This window comes from Salmo trutta, chromosome 35 (assembly GCF_901001165.1).
Source record: "Salmo trutta chromosome 35, fSalTru1.1, whole genome shotgun sequence".
Lineage (NCBI taxonomy): Eukaryota > Metazoa > Chordata > Actinopteri > Salmoniformes > Salmonidae > Salmo > Salmo trutta.
Window position 1 is genome coordinate 23,697,584 of NC_042991.1, and position 17,503 is coordinate 23,715,086.

Below are 17,503 nucleotides of genomic sequence, written 5' to 3' on the forward strand. Positions count from 1 at the left end.
GACCAGTGGAGTGATTGACAACACCACCAGCCAATAGAATGGGAGGATGCTACTAGTAGTGAGGAACAGGGGATCGTAAACAGGTTCGGTAGCCATAAAGTCAGTAGGCTTGGCATTTTGAAGATTATTAAGGTTGCGAGACTATTGCGTTAGAGGTATTTCCAGGACATGAGATTCATTTTGGGTCTAGACTAGGTGAAGACATGGCTGCCCATAATGAATGTTCATCAGTAGATGGAGGGATGAAGTAGGTCTACTTCACATGACAGGGATGGGAAAATGTGATGTTTTAATTGACAACTGCATCAGTTCTTTAGAAAAGTGTGTGACCAATTAACATACATGCCTTCACGAATACCAAATGTTCGATACTTCTATTGTTTAGACGATAGCCTAATGGAAAATAACTGCTCAATACAGGGAAAATGTGTACATTGTATTGTGGGACAAAGTGTTGTGAAGATCATCATCACCATCATCATCATCATCAGTGCGATTGAATCAAAGATTTTGGAATTCAATCAATGATTTCTCGCGTTGACACTGCGCTCTAATAATCATTGCGTTGTGGCGCCCTCTGCTGCCAACAATTACCAGTTCGTATTACTCAAACTGCTCCCTAGTTATCACTCATTATACTTTCATAGAATTCAGGAAATTAGATCTGGATTATTCAAATACCAGTGAGATCAGATATAGAAACATAGTCACACTTATGAAACGTCTGTTTTTCAATTTGATGCCAATGCCAATGAAATAGGCACTCAGGTCTATACTCTAGAAACAGAGCTCTGGCAAGTAATTGCATAGTCCTAGTGGAATGAAAACAACTCCTAATAATTCACTTCACTGTAATTCCACACTGTAAAAAACACCTTTAAAAAATGACAAACGAGCCTAGGACAATGTTGATACATTCTCAGCATAGTACCAGAACAAATGTCAGTGCAGGCATGATAAGGAGATGTGTGCCTACAGCTGTACCCTTGTTTCACACTAGCATCTCTGTAATTTTTTACAATGCATCTTTTCACATCTGGGCTGTACAATGACAGTAAGCCTAATGTACATTCCACAACATAGACAATGTGTCACGTCCTGACCAGCAGAGGGAGTATTGTATTAGTATTTTGGTCAGGACGTGGCAGAAGGTTTGTGTTGTATGGTTTTTCTAGTATGTCTGTTTCTTTGTTGGTTTGTGTGGCTCCCAATCAGGAACAGCTGGTTATCGTTGTTCCTGATTGGGAGTCATATATTAGGAGTGTGTTTTTCACCTGGGGTTTGTGGGTTGTTGATTTTGCACTGCTAGTATTCATTATAGCCTGTGAAACTGTCACCTGTCGTTCTTCGTTTTCTGTGTTCACTTTATTCAAATTAAATATAAAGATGAGCATTCATATCCCGTCTGCGTTTTGGTCATCTCTTCACGAAGACAGCCGTTACACAATGCCACTACAACCGTTAAATATTTAGTCAAAGCTTTCACAGACAAAATACTGTACAATAGCTCTCCCTGGCTGTAGTGTGGTGGCGGGATGGGCAGTGGGTACTTGCAGCTGTTCTTGGATCCTCTGCTGTAGTCTAATTGAAATAACAGTTGTTGCTAATGTCCCCTGGGCAGCGACTCATTGACAGCCATGCTGCATTTATGTGCCAGCTACTCAGTCAGTCAGACAGCACCAAACCTGCAGTTGATCCCCAAAAACAAGTCTATTAACACCGGCATCTTATCAGCCCCGGTGCTGCCCCTCAACATTGACTATAGGCCTTTTTGAAATGACACACAGCATAGCAAACATTGTGTAAACAGAACTATATTGTACAAATGAAATGTGTTAGTATATATATTTTTTTATCACATCATGGATAACTTCCCAATTTTACTTTGATTTTGTAAATTTGTTATACATTTGTATAAAAGTACTGATTCTACAGAATCAGGAAATGCACATGTTGTAACACAATCTCTGTGGTCATCATGCTTGTGCCCCATTACAGTACTTACCGTATATACAGAGATGTCAGAGATGTCAGACAAGAAGCAAGTACCACTTTCATCCAGAGAGTGGCAGTGATCACTAACACAACACATCGAACTTCTGTTGACTACTTTTACTAAACATATAGGCCTATTACAGTCGTTTGGTTACATGACCGTAAGGCAAACCCTGTGTTTCATCCAAAGCAAGAATGTGCGGCTTTGCTCTCCTAAGCCTTACAATGACAGGGGAACAATTGATGCCTGTCAAATCATCCACTGCCATAAAAATAATAAGATCCACCCAAAGTACCACAGAGAGAGCATGTCATCACATCAGTCTTCTATTCTTCTCCACCCGATGTGAAAGATCTCAAACTCGGATCTGTCTCTCTGGTGTTACTGCTGCGGTTCAGTTAAGCAATAAGGCACGAGGGAGTGTGGTATATGGCCAATATTCCACGGCTCAGGGCTGTTCATATGCAGGATGCATCGAGGAGTGCCTGGATACAGCCCTTAGCCGGGATATATTGGCCATATACCACAAACCCCCGAGGTACCTTATTGCTATTATAAACTGGTTACCAATGTAATTAGAGCAGTAAACATGTTTTGTCATACCCGTGGTATACGATCTGATATACCACAGCTGTCAGACAATCAGCATTCAGGGCTCGAACCACCCAGTTTATAATGTACTTTATATACTGACTGTAAGCACTCAGAATGAAAGCCTTTAGCTGAAATGTTAATAATGTAATGTAAATGTGGAATGTAAACTTCATGTTTGAAGAGAGGGCTTCCTAACTTGGAGTAATACTGTCATAACTGTTTATCATTCAGTTCATCCATCTTTGTCTTGTATAAGGGCATCCTTGTCTTGTATAAGGGCATCGTTGTCTTGTGTAAAGGCTGATTACAGATACCACAGCTCATCTGCTGACCCTAGAGACCTTTAACTGGGTAATCTTGGAGCGGACACTGGCTGTACTGGGGGTCAGTGTGCTGCTAACAGCTTAGCTTCCTCCAGTGTCTGACTGCCCCATACTGGGCTTGAACCAGTGATCCTCTGCTTCGCAACACATGTCACCATCCTCCTTGACAACGTTCCACCGGAAAAGATCTTATTCTATAGCTCCCATCGCCGACATTTCATGTTTGCCGTGGAGTGAACAGAACATTCTTAACTCCGTTACATGGGCACTTGAGATTCCATGGCTGTTTTCACAACCTGGCTGGTAGGAGGCTGCCAGCAGATGGCTAGTATATCAGCATGATTTTCTAACAAGCATTCTGTGGAGCAGTTGTCCTATAGCCTGCTGTTCTGGAGAGTGCACACTTTAAAAAAAATCACCATGATCACAGACCGACATCAACTTCAAACACATTCACTTCTAAATTCAGAGTTAGGAATGTCTAACACAGAACCCACCAAGTAAACAACATTCTATTATAAAATAGAAAACAATATTTAGCTTTTCATCTTGCATATGTGTGATAGTTTGCAAAAGTTGTTATCTATGCTCGTTGAAAGTGTGGTCACTTTAGACAAAATCCCAATGCATGATGAACAGTACGGCATTCGTTGGCTGAAACTGAGCTAACATCTTAAGGTGAACCTGTTAGGTATGAACAGTACTGTAGGGGTGCCTAGTCAGACAAGACAGGCATTCAGGAAGACCTACTAGTTAACAGACAGGGACAGGATGGGAGTGAGTTCCGTTTCAGGAAGAGGGATGCACCATTAAAGAAATGTGGATAAAAAGAGCACAAGGCTATTGGCACCAAACAATGGTGTGTCCTTGACAGTATTTACAGAATCTGATAAATGGGTATTTGATGCATAAATAAACTGTTACTAATGTACTTCATTATCAATCTAAATGTGAACTGATAGTCACTATAAAACATCAATATATAAGTACATATTTTCAAAACAAAAGAAAAACGTTTAAATATAAAATAAAACGGTATAAAATGTCAGTTCAGTGACATCAATGTCTTATGTACAAAACAGGAAATAGCTTTACAAGCTACACATTTGTTCAAACACTCTTACCAGATATCTTACAATGCACAGTTGAGTTCCTTGGAGGAATGGTATTTTCCCTTAGAAGTTCTCCAGATGACAGGACCACAGGTCTCAAAGTATCAGTGGACTGGTGCCTTGTCCCACTCCTGGTTCTTCAGATTATGATGTCTGGGTTCCTTGTTGGACATTCCTCATAGAGGGCTGGCTTCATGTTCCCTTCCTCTGAATCCTCACTAGACGAGACAAGCGGATATCTTTGGATTACTATTAACATTACATGAACCTACAGTTAACCCCAGTTCAGCACCGTAATAACAGTTATACTACAATCAGAAAGGTTGAAATGGCTGTTAACCCAAGCTAAGATGTTCACTCCTGGTTTTAATTGAAATACTATTTAATACAATCTTCTCACTGTCTTCCCCTTCAATGGATAGAGATGGGATTCAGACCTCATGCTGGATCCCTCCACATCCTCAATGGTGTCAGCCAGGGGCTGGTGGGCTGTCTCAGGCAGCAGCAGGGTGAGGGCTGCACCTAGCAGAGTACACAGGCCAAACAGCACCATGGGAGCATTCTTACTGACACCCCTCAGCAGGTAGATGATGGGAGCCAGGACTCCCCCTGCCCTGGCACACATGGAGCCCATACCAATTCCACTCTGCCTGTGGAGCACAGAGGAGGCGTGTTCAGCCAAAATAACTCCACATTGTTGCAGTACTGTAATTAAGAATGTGCATTAAGACCCGTGCCGCCACATCTCCAAACAATTAACAACAGCTGCTCAGCTAGTCTGCTGCCTCCCTTCTTATTGAGGTTGTTTGGGTCAGATAAATGTACACTAGGCAAATCACGGGAAACATCAGAATCTGATTTAAATGTTATGAATAGTATGAATGGTTAGACACCGGGCAGGACACTTCCTGAAAGTGAGAGATATACACTACCGTTCAAAAGTTTGGATAGAAATGTCTTTGTTTTTGAAAGAAAAGCTCATTTTTTGTCCATTAAAATAACATCAAATTGATCAGAAATACAGTGTAGACATTGTTAATGTTGTAAATTACTATTGTAGCTGGAAATGGCAGATTTGTTATGGAATATCTACATAGGCGTACAGAGGCCCATTATCTGCAACCATCACTCCTGTGTTCCAATGGCACGTTGTGTTAGCTAATTCAAGTTTATAATTTTAAAAGGCTAATTGATCATTAGAAAACCCTTTTGCAATTATGTTAGCACAGCTAAAAACTGTTGTTCTGATTAAAGAAACTGGCCTTCTTTAGACTAGTTGAGTATCTGGAGCATCAGCATTTGTTGTTTTGATTACAGGCTCAAAATGGCCAGAAACAAATAACTTTTTTCTGAAACTCGTCAGTCTGTTCTTGTTCTGAGAAATGAAGGCTATTCCATGCGTGAAATTGCCAAGAAACTGAAAATCTTGTACAACACTGTGTACTACTCCCTTCACAGAACAGCACAAACTGGCTCTAACCAGAATAGAAGAGGAGTGGGAGGAGGACAAGTACATTAGAGTGTGTAGTTTGAGAAACAGATGCCTCACAAGTCCTCAACAGGCAGCTTCATTAAATAGCACCCGCAAAACAACAGTCTCAATGTATACAGTGTAGAGGTGACTCCAGGATGCTGAGGTTAGAGGTTCTTGAGGTTAGACCCACAGAGAACTGCTCATTAAAGTAACTAACTTTAGCCTTCCGGATAGCCTGAGTGCACTTATTTCTCATTTGCCTGAACGACAGCCAGACAGTCTAAATATTTGTGTGCCGAGCCTTTCGCCAAATGGTATTCTTGAGGTGGAGTAACTCTGCCAGATCACGGTCGAACCAGGGGCTGAACCTGTTTTGAATACACATTTTCTTTATGAGGGCGTGCTTGTTAACAATACCACTGAAATATAAATATAAAAAAAGAAGGTTCAAGCATCTTCGACAGATAATATTGCTGATAGTATACCAATTTACAGAGACCAGGTAATGAAGGAAGGCTTGCTCATTAAAGTTTTTTAGCAAGAGTCTATGACAAATCAGGACAGGTAATTTAACTGAGCAGCCATTCAGAATACTCTTGTGACGTCACGCAACAGTTGTTTCAGCCCTTATCAGAAGTTCAAAAGTTAGGGTTAGGAATTAACAGACCTTTATACACCTATTGAGTCAGTGTTGACTATTGCAATGAGGAAAGACGTTATTGGCATTGGTAGGTAAAAGATGTGTCCACATAAAAAAAGAACACACGCAACATTTACTTATCGATGTAAAATGCAATCAATAAGTATTACGAAACTTAGCTTCACGTATATCAATCATTTTTGTTGACTGAAATAGTAACAGTTCTATTTCAAATACTTGTTTTGATGTCTCACTATGGATACACCTGGACATGTCCACAAGCTCGAAGAAACCAATCACACAGCGTCTGTTCGAGACAGACAGGTCGAATGGTGAATGAGGTGAGCCTCTCTCCTCCATAAAAGGAGCCACTCGCCTGCCAAATTAGTCATTCTTGCCTGTCTTCCTTGTGGAAGTGACTGTGTTCACTAAAGCTCTCCTCAGCGCGACTGGATTTCTGTTTTGCTACTGAACTGTTTTCAGGCGAACCATGAAGTTAACACTGCAGAACATAGTATTTCAGCTCCTGTCGATAGTGTTGAGTACCGAGCAAATACATTTTATACCCGTCAGTCTCTAGCCCTCGAGATTTGGTTAGCTATCGCTGCAAGGCTTTAGCTAACTTGGCTAACTAGCTGCAAGGCTAGCCAACCATGCTAACAAAGGACTAGCACAGATACTTCCCGATGAGCCCTGGCAACTACCGTTACACAGGGATCTTTTGACCCAGATGCAGAAACCATGGCCCTCTGACATGGCCTGTGAGGAGGAGAATCTGAATGCGACTTGCCTCTTGGAGTCTTCTAGAGTACCCAGGAGCCCCTTCTACACGCTCACTGTATGAAACAATGGCGCGTTATCGTTCTTATGGCATACCTTGTCTCAGCCCTCAACAACAGAATTAAGGTCACAGAGATATTGATAGTGTCAGGTAGAGGATTAACTCCAAGGATGGTTAGACTCATGTTGTGATCTAATGCTCTATTACTGAATGATCCTGATGGAAACCTGCCCAGACATCAGCAGTCCACATTAGTCAGCAGAACACTCCAAATGTGTGTCCCAAATGGCACCCCATTACCTATGTAAAGGAATACTTTTGACCAGGGCCCATAGGGCTCTTGTTAAAACTAGTGCACTATAAAGGGAATAGGGTGCCATTTGAGTCAGACGCTCACCTTATGACGGTAGGGAAGACCTCTGCTGAGTAGACGTAGACGATGGACAAGGAGGCGGTGATCCCAAACTTCCCCACCATAGCCAGGACAGTTCTAATAATGGAGAGATCTATGTACAGTGGGGGAAAAAAGTATTTGATCCCCTGCTGATTTTGTACATTTGCCCACTGACAAAGAAAGGATCAGTCTATAATTTTAATGGTAGGCTTATTTGACCAGTGAGAGACAGAATAACAAGAAAAATATCCAGAAAAACGCATGTCAGAAATGTTATAAATTGATTTGCATTTTAATGAGGGAAATAAGTATTTGACCCCCTCTCAATCAGAAAGATTTCTGGCTCCCAGGTGTCTTTTATACAGGTTACGAGCTGAGATTAGGAGCACACTCTTAAAGGGAGTGCTCCTAACCGCAGCTTGCTACCTGTAAAAAAGACACCTGTCCACAGAAGCAATCAATCATTTTACATTTTAGTCATTTAGCAGATGCTCTTATCCAGAGCAACTTGCAGTAGTGAATGCATACATTTCATATATATATATTTATTTTTCCATACTGGTCCCCCGTGGGAATCGAACCCACAACCCCAGCATTGCAAACACCATGCTCTACCAACTGAGCCACACGGGACTATCAATCAGATTCCAAACTCTCCACCATGGCCAAGACCAAAGAGCTCTCCAAGGATGTCAGAGACAAGATTGTAGACCTACACAAGGCTGGAATGGGCTACAATACCATCGCCAAGCAGCTTGGTGAGAAGGTGACGGTGACGGGGCCATGTACCATCAAATCTTGGGTGAGAACCTCCTTCCCTCAGGCAGGGCATTGAAAATGGGTCGTGGATGGGTATTCCAGCATGATAATGACCCAAAACACACGGCCAAGGCAACAAAGGAGTGGCTCAAGAAGAAGCACATTAAGGTCCTGGAGTGGCCTAGCCAGTCTCCAGACCTTAATCCCATAGAAAATCTGTGGAGGGAGCTGAAGGTTCGAGTTGCCAAACGTCAGCCTCGAAACCTTAATGACTTGGAGAAGATCTGCAAAGAGGAGTGGGACAAAATCCCTCCTGAGATGTGTGCAAACCTGGTGGCCAACTACAAGAAACGTCTGACCTCTGTGATTGCCAACAAGGGTTTTGCCACCAAGTACTAAGTCATGTTTTGCAGAGGGGTCACATACTTATTTCCCTCATTAAAATGCAAATAATTTTATAACATTTTTGACATGTGTTTTTCTGGATTTTTTCTTGTTGTTATTCTGTCTCTCACTGTTCAAATAAATCTACTATTAAAATTATAGACTGATCATTTCTTTGTAAGTGGGCAAACGTACAAAATCAGCAGGGGATCAAGTACTTTTTTCCCCCACTGTATGTGTGTGTGGGGGGGGGGTGAAGTAATGGGGATAGAGATTAAACGGGGGTTTCTGGGAGAGAGAGAAGTGATGGGGTTAGAGATTAAACGGGGGGGGGTATTGGGGGAGAGAAGTGATGGGGTTAGAGATTAAACAGGGGGTATGGGGAGGAGAGAAGTGATGGAGTTAGAGATTAAACTGGGGGTATGGGGGAGAGAGAAGTGATGGGGTTAGAGATTAAACGCGGGGTATGGGGGTGAAGTGATGGGGATAGAGATTAAACAGGGGTATGGGGGAGAGAGAGAAGTGATGGGGTTAGAGATTAAACGGGGGGGTATTGGGGGAGAGAAGTGATGGGGTTAGAGATTAAACAGGGGGTATGGGAGGGAGAAGTGATGGGGTTAGAGATTAAACAGGGGGTATGGGGAGGAGAGAAGTGATGGGTTAGAGATTAAACTGGGGTATGGGGGGGAGAGAAGTGATGGGGTTAGAGATTAAACAGGGGGTATGGGGAGGAGAGAAGTGATGGGTTAGAGATTAAACTGGGGGTATGGGGAGGAGAGAAGTGATGGGGTTAGAGATTAAACAGGGGGTATGGGGAGGAGAGAAGTGATGGGGTTAGAGATTAAACTGGGGGTATGGGGGAGAGAGAAGTGATGGGGTTAGAGATTAAACGCGGGGTATGGGGGTGAAGTGATGGGGATAGAGATTAAACGGGTGTATGGGGAGTGAGAGAAGTGATGGGGTTAGAGATTAAACGGGGGGGTATTGGGGGAGAGAAGTGATGGGGTTAGAGATTAAACAGGGGGTATGGGAGGGAGAAGTGATGGGGTTAGAGATTAAACAGGGGGTATGGGGAGGAGAGAAGTGATGGGGTTAGAGATTAAACTGGGGTATGGGGGGGAGAGAAGTGATGGGGTTAGAGATTAAACTGGGGGTATGGGGGGAGAAAAGTGATGGGGTTAGAGATTAAACAGGGGGTATTGGGGGGAGAGAGATGTGATGGGGTTAGAGATTTAACAGGGGGTATGGGGGAGAAGTGATGGGGTGTATGGGGGGAGAAAAGTGATGGGGTTAGAGATTAAACGGGGGTCAGAAGTGATGGGGTTAGAGATTAAACAGGGGGTATGGGGAGGAGAGAAGTGATGGGGTTAGAGATTAAACTGGGGGTATGGGGGAGAGAGAAGTGATGGGGTTAGAGATTAAACGCGGGGTATGGGGGTGAAGTGATGGGGATAGAGATTAAACGGGTGTATGGGGAGTGAGAGAAGTGATGGGGTTAGAGATTAAACGGGGGGGTATTGGGGGAGAGAAGTGATGGGGTTAGAGATTAAACAGGGGGTATGGGAGGGAGAAGTGATGGGTTAGAGATTAAACAGGGGGTATGGGGAGGAGAGAAGTGATGGGGTTAGAGATTAAACTGGGGTATGGGGGGGAGAGAAGTGATGGGGTTAGAGATTAAACTGGGGGTATGGGGGGAGAAAAGTGATGGGGTTAGAGATTAAACAGGGGGTATTGGGGGGAGAGAGATGTGATGGGGTTAGAGATTTAACAGGGGGTATGGGGGAGAAGTGATGGGGTGTATGGGGGGAGAAAAGTGATGGGGTTAGAGATTAAACGGGGGTCAGAAGTGATGGGGTTAGAGATGAAATGGGGGGGCACGGGGGAAGAGAGAAGTGATGGGGTTAGAGATTAAACAGGGGGAGAGAGAAGTGATGGGGTTAGGCTTAAACAAGGGGGGGTGAAATTATGGGGTTAGAGATTAAACGGGGGGGTATGGGGGAGAGAGAAGTGATGGGGTTCGAGATTAAACGGGTAAATAGCTGGGCTATGTGTGTATAGCATCTGAAACTCTAGGTTACATCACTGTGAATCACTCTCCAGCATCCCTACTGGAGACCGTAACCACCTAAGGTAGTGTAGATCCTAATGGAGACCGTAACCACCTAAGGTAGTGTAGATCCTAATGGAGACCGTAACCACCTAAGGTAGTGTAGATCCTAATGGAGACCGTAACCACCTAAGGTAGTGTAGATTCTACTGGAGACCGTAACCACCTAAGGTAGTGTAGATCCTAATGGACACCGTAACCACCTAAGGTAGTGTAGATCCTAATGGATACCGTAACCACCTAAGGTAGTGTAGATCCTAATGGAGACCGTAACCACCTAAGGTAGTGTAGATCCTAATGGAGACCGTAACCACCTAAGGTAGTGTAGATCCTAATGGATACCGTAACCACCTAAGGTAGTGTAGATCCTACTGGAGACCGTAACCACCTAAGGTAGTGTAGATCCTAATGGATACTGTAACCACCTAAGGTAGTGTAGATCCTACTGGAGACCGTAACCACCTAAGGTAGTGTAGAACTTAATGGAGACCGTAACCACCTAAGGTAGTGTAGATCCTAATGGATACCGTAACCACCTAAGGTAGTGTAGATCCTAATGGATACCGTAACCACCTAAGGTAGTGTAGATCCTAATGGAGACCGTAACCACCTAAGGTAGTGTAGAACTTAATGGAGACCGTAACCAAGGTAACCAAGGTCTTCAAGTGTACGGCTGACATGACTTCCATGAGGGCCCCGGTGGGAGTTAATAACAACTCTACACCCAGGAGGTCACGTCAGTGACAAACTCTGGTTATTACAAAAGGAAGCTAGTTATATAACGTTTAAATGTGGCTTGCATAAGTTTTTCAGTTTCGAACAAAAGCCAAGTTCCAAGCCACAAAGACTTTCCATTGACTACTAGCTAAGTCCTTATAAACAAGGCTATAAAACTACACAACTATGACATCATTCAAGGACTGCCATGGTTTAATTACACTGGTAAACAACTTAATTCAAGTCAACTGAATTCTTTTCAGGGCCAGGAGGATACTGTAACTCGTCATGTAGCTCAGGGTGTGTATAAACGTCTGAAAGACGTATTGACACCCAGCAGAGGGTTCTATGGAATGGTCCATACCATCAGGAATGAAGATGGTTAGCAGGCAGGCCAGGCCTCCCACAGCGAGGAAGGCTAGCTGGGATATCCTCCTGGAGCGGTTCAGGGTAAAGAGGGTGATGGTCCTGGCAGGCATCTCCACCAGGCCAAAGATCAGCTGGGTCAGGTAGATGTTCATCCCAAAGTCAGAGATGTTCAGAGACAGGCCGTAGTAGACCAGCACGTTGACAAACCTGGACAGACACAGAGATGGAATGGTGGAGGAAACACTGGCGAGGAAAGGGAAGGATTAATAACATCGCTGTCACTGCAGTGAAACAAGGACTCCCTTCTTTTGCTGGTTTGACACAAGTCTATCATGCAGAGTGGAAAGATGTCTGGGAAGCAGAAATGTCTCTCTAGCCACAGACAGGATAATTGAACCAAAATCAAGGTACTTTCTAACAGAGTAATATTACAGTATATACCTCTTGTAAACTGTATTTGACACGGAATATAGTGCAACATTTTACAGTAGTGATATCTATTGACAATGTTTTCTACATTAACACTCACTTCTCAGTGCCTGGGAAGCTACGTAAAGTATTCCCATTCAAATAATAACTTTCAGTGTTGCCTCAGTGAGTGTTACGCTGCAATTCAAATGGCTTACACAGCAAGCATAGTGACCTGAGGCCTCAAGAAGCCTGTGCAGTGAACAGTTCTGAGAACTCCATTGGCGTACCACGTCAAGGGAATCCACCCATAATGAAAAGAGTTAATAATTCATCATTAGTGTGAATGATACATGAATGTTATGAATGTTTGGCAGAAACAGAAATCTCAATGAAATAGTAGTTGATACAGTAGATTTGATTAATTCTTGTTCGCCCCACAACAGGATGTGTCCTGACAAAGTTCTACTGCCAACATCACACGGAATGCTGGGAAAGGAGCGGTATGACACTCACCACAGGTAAAACATGATACATGAATTCCTCCTCATTTTTGGGGTACGGACCAGGTCAATTACTGTGTCCTTTTTCCTCTCCTCCATCTTCACCATATCGTTGTACCCCTGAAAAATAACAAGAGCAGATGAGCCCTGAGCATTTCGCCTGATGCTTCTCAGAAAAGGAATGACCTCATCAATGCAAAAAGCACACCAATGCAACTCATATAATTTGCATGTCCCGCATGCCTACACAGCATAGAGGATAGCATGCAAAGCACTTTAATATGCTCAGGTTTTAGCAGTATTGCGCTCAACATTGCCTGTACATAGAAACGTTGTTTGGCAAGTGCTTTAATCAAGGTTGTTGAATTTCATAATGATCAATGATAGCTTAATCTCGTCCACCAGCTGGCTATTTCGCTCTATAACAATTAGCCTTGGGACAAGGTTAATGATACTGTGCTAGCTTCACAACAACAAAAAACACACCTGATCCACAATGTCCTCCTGAGTCCAGTTATATGTGTGTGTGTGTGTGTGTGTGTGTGTGTGTCTCTGTGTGTGTGTGTGTGTGTGTGTGTGTGTGTGTGTATGTGGGTGTGCACATGCGTAACCACACCTGACATATCTCTATGTCCTCCTGCAGGGGTTTGCCGTTCATCAGAGCAGCTTTCCTGATCAGATCCATGGCCTCCTCATTCCTCTGGTTGGCCAATAGCCACCGAGCCGACTTGGGTAGGACCCTAAGAATGTAGAGGAGAGGTGTTTTACTGACCCACACACATAAACAACTACATATGACACTCCGCATAAGTTTGGCACCATGGGAACAAGAGATATAAACATGAAGATACATTTAGTCATGAGGCAGGATATAGGCCAATACTAGTACTAAAATATTAGAAAAAGAAAAGAAAATCATTTGGTACTATGCACACAATTTTGCAACTTAGATATACTTTAGGTATTCCCAAATGACATTCAATGACCCATCTGGTTTTGATTATTGATGAAAAAAGAGAGTTCCTCTACATTCTCTTGAATTTTTCTTTTAGTGAGTTGGCTTGCTAGCCTGGAATCCAAACTGAATGATCTTTTCACTTCACGGAAGATATTGAAAGTGAGTGATATTCCGTTTGTATTTAAGGCTACAGGCGTGCTGTGGCTGGCCAGTGACTCACCAGATGTAGAAGATGAAGAGGAAGCCTGGTGCTGAGATGGCCAGCTGGAGCTTGCGCCAGTCTCTGATGAGGTAGGCCAGGCCCGCCAGGGTGATGTAGCCGAACCCAAAGAAGTAGTCTGTGATGATCCCAGCTAGCATCCGGTGCTTTGATCCTGTCCACTCTGTGCCTGGGGGCAACAACAGAACAGTATAGAGAGTAGAAAACTAACACCTTATCATCTGTTTTTTTTCTCAGATCACAAGTCAAAAACCTTATTAATGTTTCATGTGTGTGTGTATGTGTGTGGTGTGTTTGAGAGAGAGAGTGAGAGGGAGCAAGAGAGAGACTAACCTAAAACAAATGCGTTCATGATGACAGCTGAAATAGTGGTTCCAACCACAAAGCGCAGAAAGACATAAATGTAGAAATTTGGGGCAAAAGCAGCACCAACCCCAAAGGTTGACTGGATAGTCAGACCAACCAGGATTATGTTCCTGCGTCCAAACCTGAAACAAGAAAGGTTGACTGGATAGTCAGACCAACCAGGATTATGTTCCTGCGTCCAAACCTGAAACAAGAAAGAGGTAGCAGCTACTCTTCCTGGGGTCTGGCAAAATTAAGGCAGTTATACCATTTTAAAAACATTACATTCATTACAGAATTCAAAACACACTAAGTGTGTTGAGAATTAATTAGACTGTTAGGGAGTGGGAGGTGCTGCAAATTAGATGCACTCTTTAAAATACCCAGTGTTAAATGCTTCAAATGCTTTTGACATTTGACTTTGGCCAACAAGAGTGCATTTCAAATAAAATCACTGCCGCCTATAAATATCAATGAATGAGACAGCTAGTACTGAAATAGTCTGTACAGACATTTTGTTTGTGTACTTTCTATGAATAATCCTAGATACACAAATAAAATATACTAGCAAATGTACATAGCAATACAAGCTGCAAAGTGTTCATTGAGCTCAATTTTAGTTTTACTTCACCTAAAGTGTGACTGACCTCTCTCTTTATATTTGTTTAGCATGACCTTCTATTAAGTTTGTGATCTACCTACAATACATGTTCCATGGATCCTCAGGCTCTTTAATGTATCTGAGCCAAGCGAATTATAAATTAGATTAAAAATACATAAGTATCACTGGTGGAAGACGCATGGTTGTTTTATACATACTTATCAGCTAAGGAACCAAACAGCACGGCGCCGACCAGAAGACCAAACATGTAGATTGAGGAACCAATGTTGTTCAGATTGGCATTATCACACACCAGATCCCACTGTCAAGGACAGAGGGTTCAAATGAGATGAAATGCTACATCATATTGACAAGCCCATCTGTATTTTCACCTGCATTCTTTATAAACCATGTACTAGGTATAACATTTCAGATTTCAAATTATACTATATCCCTGTTACCAGGCTTTTGTCCTTAATTGACTATACATAGCCTATTACACTGTGAAGGTTCACAGTCGCACAACACGGTAACTGTATTTTGACTGTGGTGTCCTACTCCTTTGCCCATGAGCAATAGAAGCCTGTGAGCACCTTGCTTCTCAAATAATTCTAATAGAAGCCTGTGAGCACCTTGCTTCTCAAATAATTCTAATAGAAGCCTGTGAGCACATTACTTCTCAACAGATTCCAATAGAAGCCTGTGAGCACCTTGCCATGCAACAGATTCCATCTAAACATCCTTCAGGGCTCTGACATCAATCAGGGTGGAATGTGACAGAAAATATGAGTTATTATAGATCATACAGACAGCCTCCAACAGTGGGCCTCACAGTGAAGGTCTGATCCTAGTGTTTATAAATCATAACAGGTTCTGCTGGCTGGGACCATTCCACTACGGCCACTGTCACTGTGTGAGGGCCGTCACGTGGCAAACCCAAGCAGCACGAGACCCACCACTACACTGTTAGATGATCATGTTTGAGCCCCCCAGACAGACAGACAGACAGACAGACAGACAGACAGACAGACAGACAGACTGACTGACTGACTGACTGACTGACTGACTGACTGACTGACTGACTGACTGACTGACTGACTGACTGACTGACAGATTGACTGACAGATTGACTGACAGAGAGACTGACAGAGACTGACAGACAGACAGACAGAGAGGTTGCCCTGCCCGTCTGTTTTACTGCACCACCACGAACTCACCTCGGTTGCCACGGTGCTGTGGAAGGTTTCTTTGCTGAATTCCCATCCGCCTTGACAAACCCCGGTGACGTGGTCATCGCTAAGGGCCAGGGCGGTGCTGTGATTCAACTGGGCTAGCGGGCTGCTAGGGACCCCCCCAGGGGCAGAGCAGGACAGGCCAGGGTCACCGTCTGGGCCCGTCACCAGGCTGAAGTTGAATGCGTCTGAGCTGGCGGGCAAGGCCCAGGTGGTGTTGTTGGAGCGACAGAGATGAGGGGGGACGGCCCCTGTGAAGACCGATATCAGCATGTGGAACGCCAGCAGGATCTGGGGGAGGCAAATCCACACATACAAGATCTTCTGGAACTTGCCAAAGCCTCCGATATGGGAAAGAATATCGTCAAAATTCATGCTTCTTTCCATAGCTGCTATTCCAATGTAGACGCTACCCTAATGTATCATCACAGATACAAGAGGTCCAACAGAATAGTGCTCTCTCAAGTTGCCAACAAAGATTTTAAACTTCTGAATGGACTGAGAGTGGAGTGGAACAGAAGGCGGAGAGGCAGCTGACACCTCACAGAGCTCAGGATAAACTACACAGGCTGGTTTGTGTAATTCTCATTCAGTCCTCATTCAGATGAAGTCACACCTGTCTGTGGTGTAGTGAACCCTGAGCGCAGGCAGGCTGCTGCCGCTGTCTGCAGTGTTGTGAACTTGAAGCACTGCATTTGCAGGGTAATATAACCATTCTGTACGGGGAGGGAGGGCCCTAGATCCTGCGGGTGGAGTCTCAGCTCAGAGGGAGGAACTGCTCTTCGTGCTGGCTGAGTGACTGCATTTGTTAAAATCTCTCTATACTGTATATCCCTCTTGCTCCCCATCTCTCTGTTTTTTCGCATGGTGAGAGTCAGAAATGGTGGAATAAGTCATGTGTGTGTGTGTGTGTACAGGTGTGTATGTGTGTTGTTGCAACAACGATGAAAGCTATAAATCCACTTGACTGCCTCCTGGGACACTTCAGTTGCAAAACACTATAAGTGGAAAACTAATACAGTTCTAAAGAAATGCAGATTCCATCTGGTATCCAATGATTCATCTGACATAGGGATGCCAACAGCGGAGAGCTGGCTAAACTGGCCAGACTAAAGCAACAGATTAATGCCATGGGAAGAAGGGATTAAGGTTTGTCCCCTTGACACCAATGAAAGAGCTGTATTCTGGCAACTCCATAATTATCCATCATCCTGGCTCCCGTTCCTCAGTCTTATCATTTTATCCTTTCCCCTGTTGTGGTGTCCCATGTCTGAATATGGCGAGCGCTCTTTTCTCTTAGTGAGCTGCAGCCCATTGCTCTCATCTCAAATCACAACCATTCATCAAAATGGAACGGAACACCGAAGAGGGGCTGACGTTCTGCATTCTTTTGAGAGGTGTGGGGCTCCAGTTCCGGGTTCTCGTACTATGCAAGGACAATACACAAAACACAAATGCCAACATCTACAGTATATGACCTCTCCTAAATGACAACTTTAAATGAATAAATGACAACATTGCAGCTAGGAAAGGACATTAAAGTCGGGATGTTGAAATGGCTGCAACTGACTATCATTATCATATTC

General features: G+C 43.6%; 1 protein-coding gene across 2 annotated transcripts; it reads right to left on the reverse strand.

Moving 5' to 3' along the window:
- Positions 1 to 2,831: 2,831 nt before the first annotated feature.
- Positions 2,832 to 16,631, reverse strand: LOC115174900 (solute carrier family 22 member 6-A-like). Of its 2 annotated transcripts, XM_029733908.1 has the most exons (10): positions 15,903 to 16,628; positions 14,904 to 15,007; positions 14,073 to 14,227; positions 13,740 to 13,908; positions 13,178 to 13,301; positions 12,575 to 12,681; positions 11,646 to 11,857; positions 7,318 to 7,426; positions 4,463 to 4,675; positions 2,832 to 4,243 (listed from the first exon to the last, which is right to left on the reverse strand). In XM_029733908.1, the coding sequence occupies exons 1-10, from the start codon at positions 16,302 to 16,304 to the stop codon at positions 4,165 to 4,167; spliced, it is 1,674 nt and encodes a 557-aa protein (XP_029589768.1). In that variant the 5' UTR covers positions 16,305 to 16,628; the 3' UTR covers positions 2,832 to 4,164. The 2 variants fall into 2 exon arrangements, with proteins under 2 accessions (XP_029589768.1, XP_029589769.1); XM_029733909.1 differs by lacking the exon at positions 2,832 to 4,243 and having other exon boundaries at positions 4,591 to 4,675; positions 7,318 to 7,410; positions 15,903 to 16,631.
- Positions 16,632 to 17,503: the final 872 nt, after the last annotated feature.